General features: G+C 40.4%; 1 protein-coding gene across 1 annotated transcript in view; it reads right to left on the reverse strand.

The window, feature by feature from the left end:
* The window catches only part of ITGB3BP (integrin subunit beta 3 binding protein), a 52,864-nt gene that overhangs the window by 12,624 nt on the left and 28,813 nt on the right, over positions 1-11,427 (reverse strand). Inside the window, exons 5-7 of the mRNA XM_025191176.1 lie at positions 6,520-6,598; positions 5,365-5,458; positions 2,822-2,881 (exon numbers count right to left, since the gene is read on the reverse strand). Of these exons, the coding sequence (XP_025046961.1) occupies positions 2,822-2,881; positions 5,365-5,458; positions 6,520-6,598 (233 nt within the window). The remainder of the gene's footprint in view (positions 1-2,821; positions 2,882-5,364; positions 5,459-6,519; positions 6,599-11,427) is intronic.

Consider the following 11,427-nt stretch of genomic DNA (forward strand, 5'->3'; position numbering starts at 1 on the left):
TATCAAGCCACAGAACAGTCATAGGTTTTAAGTCTTAAGCATGACTAATTAAAAATAATTATAAAAAACCACATCCAAAACTAAAAGGCAAAGTAAAAGATCTCCAAATTCTTCCTTGCATCATATTATTTCTTTGCTGCTTCTACTCTTGCCTTTTTTTAAGATGGCAGAATGGAGCTTACTCTTTCTTAAAGTGGAATTAAAGTGGTTAAAGTTGAAACTCCATTAAAGTGGTCACTGTGCTTCTGCCCTACTTTCAGGCAATGAATTCAGATGCAGGGTGAACAGCTCATCTAATAAGCTTGAATGCTGGCTAGATTTTCAGCACTGAGGGTTCGTTTCTGAAACACAGATGGGATATAAATTTATTTCACGGCTGCCAGAAAGCATTCCATAAGGGAGGCAATAACTGCCAGCCATGGCCCAAGGTCCTCTCCACCAGTATTCACTGGTCAGGAGAGTCAGGGATCTGTTTTGACGAAAAGCACATGGGGAAGCCTGTGCCGTTATGAACTCCTCAACTTGTACAAATGAGCCAAACTGCAAAAAGGGCAATGTAACTCACTCCTTTTCACAGGGTGTTACTTTCCTCAGAGCAATGGAGACTGTCTTGGATTTGCTCAATTTTCTTTGTTGTAAGATGTGGGCCTGTAGCTGAGCAGAGGCAACCAAGATTGATGTGACTGCTTCTTATCTGGAACAGTTTTGCTGATCTGGACTGGCGATAGACAATGAGTTTGGGCTTCTTCTGGAGTCTCAGAACAGAATAGCTGTTTTTTATTTACTTTGATTTTTTGTCGGTTACACTTATCTAAATTTTAAACAAACTGACTGGCTTCAGAACAAGTCTTTTGGCCTTGCATTTTGACTTTCTTTGAGTTATGTTGTCTGAGAATAATGCATACATGATGGAATTAAAAAAAAAAAAAGAAAGACACAGGAAAGGACATAGTAAAGTGGTAGTGGAGAGATTACTAGTAGCTACAGTTTCTCCAGATCATCACCATGATTGTTCTGCAGGGACAGGAATATTTCATCACCAGGGAGTTTCAGAACTCCATGAAAAGAAGTGCTTGAGTTCTCCTTGGGCCTAAACCCTTTATAGGATTAGAGGGGACTACTCTTCTAGTGAGACTAACACCTCATGGCCACCTTTTACATGTCTCCCTAAACACCTTCAGATCAGAGGTAAGTTTAAAGTTTATTCCAGAAGTAAAAAATTGTGTGATAACATTCAGCATGTTAGAAAATTAAAACACAAACAAAACAAAACACAAACACGAACACCTGATTGGGAGTTCACTTGAAATATTTTGTGCGGGTTTCTATCAAAACGTTTGCACCTTTGCAACAGAAAGATGGATTTTTTCAAATTAAAAGTTCAGACTGCTTTCTGGGTTTGAGATTCTTGTTGCTAAGACCCTGGTTTCCTTGTGGGCAATGGTCAATGCTACCTTCTACATACAGATAGGACTGGAAACAAAATAGAAAGGAGGAGTCCCATTTCAGGAGTTACTCCCGATACAGCCTTAGAAGCAGCACTATTGTTAATTGGTTTCCTCTTTTCACTTCAGCCACTCCAGTATCTTTTATTTGAAAAACTGATCAAGTCCCTTAACCTCTTTCTCTGAACCTTATCTGGGCACTTATTGATTGTGTGGTACCCATCACATGCTTAAAGACAGGCACATGCTGAAATACTTTGCAAATGAAGGGCCTTGTAAAATATGGATAATACTTCCCACCTCTCTCAGGGACAATGCAAATTCTTTAATGCTTGTAAAATGATATAATGTTTCTATTATTAAAGGCTGGAGAAGCATCAAGGATTTACTACACAAGAACTGGGATTAGACCTGGTTTCTTAAATAAAGAAGGTGACAATCCAAACAGTGTAATTAAAGTGAACTGCTTTTAACAATTCCACAGATAGTGTCTAAATTCCTCAAGGAATTTATAAGCTGGAAGTGGGTATTCCCATTCATGTGAAGCTAACTATGACAAGGGTGTGGAGCCTGATCCATGTGACATCAAAACACAAGAGAAATCATAATCTCTGGACAATGTCCTCCTTGACTATGAATCAAAGAATTAAAACAAGCTAAACCAACAAAAAACCCCATTATCTTAGTAGATAGATGTTCAAATACCAAAAAGTGGTGATGGTTATTGATGTTAATGGATATGTAGGTTGGAAATCTTGTTTTCTTTTTTAAACCTCATATTATGAGCTAGTTAAGGGCACTAACATAGATATGTGGTCTACACTATATTGAATGCCAGTCACTTCAAATATTTTTAGAGCACTGGTTATGAAACGACATAACATTACAGCACAGTCACTAGGAGTAAACTAGACACTTCACAAATACAGATAAGGTGATATGGCCTCCATCAAACAGACTTCAAGCTGATCAAAACCCAACAGAGTGAAGATGAGGGTGGGAGGATTAAGACAGAGAGAATGGGACAGCTGAGAAGGCAGTATTTTTCATATGCAGACATCCATCCAACTTACATAAGGCCTCAAAGGCTTGACTGAATCCAGTGGACTTTTGACCATGCCCCAAATACACTACAGATACTGATTGATCTGTCCCCTTATGCATTACTGGCTATTTATTAGTAAGAATGTGTGTTCAAAATAGAAGGCTGAAAAGAAAGATGAAATTAAGTTTCAGAAAAATTCAAAAGAATAGTTAGTATAGCCTGCATACAGGGAGGAAAAAAATCAATCTCTCTCTCTCTTTCTTTGGTTTTTGTTAAAAGCTATGAAGTATCAAAGCAGATGTTACACGACACATTTGAAAAAGTTTGTTACCTTGGACAGGATGCTCAGCATTATTCCTCTTCTGCTGCTTTAGCTTTCCTACTTGAGCCACTAGCAAATAAAATACATTTAAGGTATTCCAAAGGGTTTAATGAAAGCAGTAAAATACAAAGACACCTCACCTATACTCCTAAGAGCATGTAAATTCTCCTTTTAAAGGTTTGGCACATATCACATACTCAGATAAATACCAAAAATATCTGCATAGGCAACATTAAGCAATACCATTCTGTAGGTGGAAATATTTGTTATCTGTATACTTTGTTACTTCTAGTATTATTAATGAAGGCATATTATTAAGATGGCATATTGGGATAAAAATCAGATAAGAAATGGTTACTTACTCTAAAGCAGGAGTGTCAAACTCACCCGTGACTCCGGGCCAGTTCTGGACCACTGGTCTCTTTGCTGATTGTTTTTGGACTGCAGGCAGCCTCCTGGGCTGGATCCAAATCCCACAGTAGCCACAGGGCAAGCAAAGGCCGCAAAAGGCTTAATGCAGCCGCTGTCATTCCCTCCCCACTCTTCTCCCCTATACTCCTGCCCTACAGTAATTGTGGTTCTAGGCACACAACGCTTTAAGGCCAACATAAGTAACATCAGTTGCTTTACTTCCATGTAAGTTACTGCAAGATTCAGAGTGGATAGAGGACCAGTAAGCCCTGGGGAGATGCCACAGTAGGTGCTACCAGCTTCTACATGCGAGACCTAGAAACATGGTGAAGTTGCTCTGGGGACATTCTTCAGATGCTCTCAATGCCTCCTAAAGGCAGCCACAGGAGGCCTTTCTTGCCTGTTGCTACATTAGCATGTTCAAGAGGGAGCAGGTAGGCAGGGAGTGCTCAAGTACATCTCTACCCAAAACTGGCAGACATATCCCAAGAATGTTCTCATGCCTTCAACTTACAGTGTTAGTGGTTAATGGTAGGGCAGCACAGGAGTTTGGGCTCTAAGTAGAATGTCACACAAGGAAGTGTCACACCTTATCTATTTTTGCATTACAAAATTCATCTTATCCCTCAAATATAACGTGGGCTTCTTTAAAGATCCCTGATGCATGGAGCCAGGACTGTCTTCATCTAGCAGATAAGTTGCCATCTATCTGAAGGTTGTGTTTACAGAGTGAATGGCTATCTACATACAAGCTATTGACATGCAAGCTATTGACTCATGCTCCTTGAGGACAGAACTAAGTTCACCCAGGACAACAGAGAAGTATTTCTCTTTAAATTTTGCCACAGAATCCCAGCTAGTTAAATTATGTTTTACTAACAGGGTTTTGTAGTTGGCAAGTCTCACTTGAAGACTTGATGTTGAATAACTTTTCCATTCAAGGAAGCCCAGTTTCTTAAACTCCTTGTCCTTATGTACAGATTTATGCAGACCCTGATACGACTGTTCATTCACCATTGCAACCCCTGACTTCATGTAAAACTAAGAGAGAACCTGACAGCTAATTCTGACAGGATCCAGAAGTCCCTCATTGAGAGTAGTACAAGAAGACCTGCTGGAAACTCTTTATCTGAGAAGTGACTGATCTGCTTACGAGCAGACTGCACTTGGTGGAAAATTCCCCTTGTAAAGGGGATCTCAACTGTGATGAACAGCTGGCTTATTCATGTGATTGATGCTTTCCTCAGAGAACCCAAGAGCAACAGGGGAGCTGGTACGCCTAAGTCACAGATGGCTAAAAAGAAGGCATTAAGGACTGCTATCCATTGCTGAACTCCTGACATAGTAAACCCTGGAGATTCTCCCAGATGTGCACTGGCTCAAGAACCTAGACTGGAATGACTCAGCAGACAAACTTCCCTAACTGCCCTCAGGTCCTCAGAAGAAAAAGTGATTCCTTCTTTCAAGAAGAGGAGTAGTATCAGACAGTATAGTGGGAGCATCCACAAAATGTGCTGTAGCTGGTACTGGAGACATACACTGCCAGTATCAGGATGGCCATCCATAAAATTCAGGCACCTATACACGTGCCTGATGCCTGCTCCAACTAATTAGCATGTGTTGGACCAGACTAATTAGCACTAATTAGCAGTCATGTCAACTCGATTGAGTATTCTGGAGCCTGTTAATTACCAGGCTCCAGCAGCCTTAGCATCTTGTGTATTCAATGTCCTGCGCTTCAAAATGGAAGTGGGGGCGCTTTAACACTAGCACTGAAGCCTAATAATTAACTCCATCACTATCCACTAAGTATCTAACCATTTACAACTACTTGCATAAGAAAAGAAAGGGCTACACAGCATGTGAAAAAGCTATGAAGCCACAAATTCTAACTCATCGTCACAACTGGTAAAAAATAAAAAGAACTGTGGAGCAGTTAGAGCTGCCTTGCCTTTTTTGCCCTTGGCTGGATGCACAAGGACACACATGCCCAGGTCCAGCAGATGACTAACCAAAAGAATCTGGACTTCAGTTGCCTGGGTGCGTGTACACCAAGAGCAGAATACAAACATAAACAATACAGTACTTTGTGTTAGTTGTTAAATTACTACAAAGGGGTAAAAGTTGTTGATAATCCTTACTTAGTTTTCTGGTTTTCTGCAATTCAGTTTTCAAGTTACTTGAGGATGCTGAGATGCCGATAATATTTTCAAGCTCTTTACTGCCCCCTAAAGCCTGAAAGAAACAGAATTAAAAACAAGTCTTAATTTCATTCCAAAATCCTACAAATTACTGCAGTCTAACAAGCATTTGTAAAAACAACTTTGTATCAGACGTCCACGGGATTTAGGAGTTTAAGTACATATGCCACTTTTGACAATGGGATTTTGATGCTTTTGAAAGTAGTGGTCAAAATCTTCTGTTAGTTTTCCTTCATTTATAAATCTTCAGCTCTTTAAATAGATTAATACTTGATCCCCAGAAGAACAATCCTGGAATATGTATAAAACTTGCCTTAATATATTAGTAAAGACAGAAAAATCTATCAGCGTTCGTACTTCTATTGCCCATGCTCTTCAATTCTAAGTCTAAACATATACAGTTATTAATCTTAGGAGTGGGATTTATTTTAAAATGTATTTAGAAAAGCCAAATTGAAAAATCTTTTAATTGAAGGCTTTTAAAAATATCATCAATCTAAATAATATTTTTGGAAGTTAAAATACTGGCACCCTGCATATGTAAGTAAAATAATCATAATTTGATTATTCTACATTATTTCTGAGGATACTGATGCATAAGAAGTAATCTGAGTTCAATTTATTCAGCATAGAAAAATATGAATAAATGTAAAAATAAGTATTTGCATTGTGTTTTATACAGATTACATCAAATGTTAACATTTAAGACACTAAACTGACTGGTCTCATTGCTTCAGCCCAAAGAGATACTTAATTTTCCAAAGTAGGAAAACTATGCAGCAGTAATTCATAAATCAAATGCTATGAAAATGAGTTAATAATGACCTTATAGACTGTAGTCTCTAAAAAAAACCAACTAGGTACAGAGATGCAACAATCAATTACTGTCTATTTTGAAAAGCAACTTTCCTAGTTTTCAAAAAATGGCATTTTGAGCTTTCACATTAGTTCGTTGCCTCTCAAGGAATATGAACAGGTTACTTCATGTTTTTTTTCTTTCCTATAAATCACAAATCCTGTATACGTGGCTGTAGTTTTTATTTAATTCACATATTAAAAGTACATTAAGAAAATTAAAACCACTGTAAAACAGACCTGTAAGCTTGTTAAATTTTGCCTTATTTTCAGAAATCTCTCCAATGAATTTTCAACTTCAGAGTGCAATTCCATGAACCTATAGAAGACATAAAAATTAAATTATTTTAATTATATCAGTATGTCTTGGGAATAATTTAAAATGTCTTTCTGGTGCTTATTGCCTTGTAATGTATAAACATTGCAGTAGCACATCACAGTAGTACATAAATATACATTTTCACACCAACATTATGAAAGAAAGAATCATTCTCATTCTAAAGATGGAGTATTTAGGTGCAGAGAAATGAAGTGATCTACCCCTGTGCACACAGGAAAGGACTGGAAAAGCCAGGAATTGAACATGCATTTTCTGTCTCAATCCAGGACCATCTTTCAGTCCAGACACGTTCTAGTTCCCATTTAAAGAGAGCCAGCTTTTAGAACGTAAGGAGCTCGATGATAACAATAAAAAGCAGGAAACAACTAGATCAGATTCTAAATGACGAACTAGTTAGTCTATGAGTGATGACGTATACTGAATTTCTATTGGAGAAATACTGTTGTGTGTTTTCATGATAAATGTTTAGAAGAGGTTCTCTTGGTAGCATGTCAGAACAGAAAGCAAATATGGACAATGGGGAAATATCCATCCAGTGTTCTTTTCCTACATAAGGAAGGCTCACATTGTTAAAACCTGGTATTTAGACTGAGCTTTACAGACGAAAAAAAGTTACCACTACTGTGCTTCTACATAGCAACAGATGGTTATGCTGAAGAGGAAATGCCAATGTCAGTGTATTGTACAATATATTTTCCCCTCAGAACATAAAGTGTATGGAAGTTCACATAAAATATTAGTGTGGAGGTGTTTGTTTATAAACGTGCTTTACTGGCATGTCACTAACTGCTGGTCTTTTGAAAATTTTGCAGGTTTTTTTTAAACTTACTGAATTATTGAATACAAACATTTACATGCCAAGAGAAACTATGCTAACATAAATGATTTTGCAGCGTTAAGGTTACCACCACTAGAAAACAACCATATACACATTGATCGAGGGATTTACTGTGTCATGGGAAGAATGCTTTTGTGTGAATTCAGAGTTTTCCACAGATGTAGCTGTCGGTTTTTAGTTCCTAGCATCTAGAATGCCTCTCCAAATGCCTATGTGATTCTACTGGGCTCCATGATTTAAGAGATATTCTTACAATAAAAGGCATTCCAACATTAAGTACATGGGTAAATACTATGTTTATTGCAGAGTAATTTACTTTAGATTTTACTCCATAGCTAGAAGCCCCACTCCCCAAAGTCAGAGGCCTAGAAAAAGCAGTCTTACTGCAGTTCCCCACGAGGTGATGGGAACCAGTCTGCACGGAGAAAATATAATGAAAATGACTAATGGAACTGACACACAACACTCGCTCAGTTCTCCATTTTTTCATAAGGTAGCTTTACCACTAGAAAAGGGAGACTTTGCTCCAATGTAAGGCTGAGCATTGTGCATTTGCCCCACTTTTACTATAAATAAAATCAATAGTTGCATAGTAAATATGTGTCTATACCCTTCTGCAATAAAAAAAAATCCCTGAAGTGTTTTTAACTAGAGGAAAAGATTTAATTCCACACATAAGAAACAGTATTTATTTAAATAATCACTGCAAATCCCATTAGACAAAACAAATAGTTATGTTATACTGGACTGGGTGATCTTTGAGGTTCCTTTTATTCCCATGATTCTATACATCTCTTTTGCAGTGGTGCATAGAGGCTCCAGACAGCTAAGTATATGCCAGGAAAATTCCCTGATAGGTACAAAGAAACGGACTGTGGAAGCACTGAGCACAGGGTAAAAAGCACCAGGCATGCTGCATCAACTGCTGGGTCTTTGAAAAGAGAACAACATAGCACAGTACAACCCTGATACTTTGCAAGGTTAAGTTCCTCATTGCTCTGCAAAGATAAGGGTTTGCAAGCCATCTGGAAGTATACATAGCTAGAGCAAACAGCTGTGGGACAGCTGAGATGTTCTGGGTGTTTGCTGCAGTTTTTATTTCAAAGGGCACCTCCTCTCCAAGCAGCTGTGCAGAACTGAGGCTGTGCTTGAGCTGAGAAGAGAAGTAGTGCCCTCTGATGTAAATGCTCAGCAAGTCAGATGAGCAACCTGTCCTTAATTCAGCAACCTGTTGTGAATTAAGCAGGTCGTGAACATCCCAGTACAAAAAAATCCAGGTTCTACCGTTGCTTGTAAGAAGCTGAAGACTCGATATATCCATGAGGGGGAATGTTAGAGAGCCAAACTAAGATTTCAGTTTACACAGATATGGAATTAAGGTAAGAAAGAATAAGGCAGGTCTGCAAATCATCTGCATAGAGATGGCAGTCAATTTGTATTTGTAAAAAAGATTACCGGAGGTTAAAGCATTGAAGGAAAAAAGAAGAGGACCAAGAGACTCTCAGAAATCTGGAGGGAGGAGATAAAGAAGGGCAATTAGAGAGGCTGGAGGAGAAACGTGAGAGGACAGAAGCATTGAATCTAAAAGGAGAACAAGATTTCAGTAAGAGGAAAAATGTTTGCTCTACCGAAGAAGTTTTACAGATCTAGAACAGTGGTTTTCAACCGTTTTTCATTTGCAGATCCCTAAAATATGTTGAATGGAGGTGTGGACCCTCTGGGAAATTTCAAATGGAGGTGCAGACCCCTTTAAATTCTAAGTGTGGGTATTCACATTCTTTTGATTGATCACAGTCATCTTTCACAGACCCCTTAGACAGTCTGTGGACCCCAGGGGTCTGCGGACCACAGATTGAAAGCAACAGGATAAAGATGAAATATTGGTTCTGAGTTTTGACTAAGAATAAGTCACTGGAGATTTTTGGTGAGAGCAGTTTCAGTTGAGTGTAAAGGATGGAAGATGGATTGGAGAAGGTCCAGGATGGACATCCAGGAAAGGAACTCCAGAAAGCAACTGCAAACTGCAGTCAACAATGATATGGTAGTTGATTCTCTCCTTCACTTCTCTCCACATTGACTTTTTGTCCCTCTCCTGGAGACCTGAATCATTGTCAACTTCTACTCCTCTGCTCCTGCTCATATGATATAGCACACCTTTGGCAGAAATCCTGTGACCAGGCTGACCTCCTCTCCTTCACTACTACTTCTTCTCATGTCCTTGTCATAAACTAGATTTTTTCCCCCAGAATTTTCCAAGCAATGGCTCTTTCCATTGCTGCAGCAAGGTCCTCCTTCATACAGGTCTCACCAAGGGGGTGGCAAATGAGCATGTGCTCCATAATCTGCACTTCACCATGCTTGTATATAGTTGTGTCTTTAGAGTATCTCCATTTGATCATGTTTGTTTTTGATCTTCTGGTTTGCATACACAAGTGATTCAGGCATCACCATGTAGGCCAATCTAGATCTGCCCCTCTTGGAAGGTCCTCCTGGGGTTCCAGGTCTATTTCAGAGCACATGATTGCACATAATCTTTCCTTCCATAACCTCAGTTATGTCATGTCAGCCATCATGTACAACAGTGCAACACTGGTCGCAAAATTTTTTTGCATTTTAAGTCTGTGTGACCACAAAATGGATACCTGGGTTGTTCCATCTGCCATGATCTTTCTTTTTGGCTCGCTACCTTTCTTCTGATATCAGGTGGTACAATGCCAACCAGTAAGTACTGGCTATCCTTTGGCATTGGCTGTAGACATCCTGTTATTTCATGACAGCTGTCATTTAGAACTGCATCTATTTTCTTGGCATGAACCGATCATTCCCATACTGGACATGCACACTCTACAGTGGAGTAACACAAGTCAATGGCAGTGGTTTGTAATGTAGACTCCATAACGTAGAGTTCACCAACTTTCAGACTATGTTGTTGCAGGTGCTGACTTCCCCTTTCATCTTTTCTACCTGTGCTTTGAAGGTAAGTGTTTGATCCAATGTAACCCCCAAGTACACAGGGTCCAGGTGATTAGCCAGTGAAGAGCCAGATGTTTAATTTTCACTTGGCTTCTCTATGGCATAGGTAAAAAGCTGTGACCTGTATCTTGGTTGGGTTGGCACAAAGCTGGTTCTCCTTGTAGTAATCTGAAAGGTTGCTTAGTAAATGTGTCAGTCTGTTCTTGACAGTGGAAAGTCTTGTGACGTGGTACCATAATCAGCATATATGAACGTCTTTGTAGTACTCTGTATGGGTTGGTGTAACGAGGTCTGCTCGGGGCTGACTTCCCAGTGGCCCGCCCACCTGTTACTTGGCTAACTGCCCGCATTCTCTCCCACCATGCCTTGTTGTTAATTAGTTAAATGATGTACTTAAGCAGGAGGCTGCCCATTTCCTGCCCCATTATCTGCAGCTCCATTCCTCCCCTACACCGCAGTCCAAGACTCGCAGATGGCATCTCGATGTTATCATTGTCACCAGTCCCCACACTGGGCCCCAGAATCCTCCTAATTGAACCCCGCCTGGATTCCTTTCCTCTGGCAGTCTCATCTGCCTTCATACCGGGCACCATAGCTCCCTGACCTGCTTCCCCTTTGGGTGTGGTCCCCCCTGAGACCTTCGGCTCTCTAGCCCTGGGCCACCTCCAGGCCAGTCTGAACCCCAGGCCCTCAGCTCTTGGGCGTCCCTCGCAGTGGGCCTCCGGCCCTTCAACCCTTTCGGTCCTTGCCCCAGCATGGGCCAGTCAGGGGAAGTTCAGACAGGCCTGAGTCTATGGCCTTTTCTCTCTCTCTGGGGGTCCACCCTCCAGGCCCTCAAAACAAGGGGTAACCCACCCGGTCGTGGGGGCTAGGGGTTAAGGCGCCCCGACCTGCCTTTCACCGGGGTGGTCACTGGCCTGGCATTTCCTGGGGGCTCCCGCACCACTGGGAGCCCCACCAGGCCACCCACTCCCGGCAGGGTGCAGTTTTAGGTCAT

Source organism: Alligator sinensis, unplaced genomic scaffold (assembly GCF_000455745.1).
Source record: "Alligator sinensis unplaced genomic scaffold, ASM45574v1 scaffold558_1, whole genome shotgun sequence".
Taxonomy (NCBI): Eukaryota; Metazoa; Chordata; order Crocodylia; family Alligatoridae; genus Alligator; species Alligator sinensis.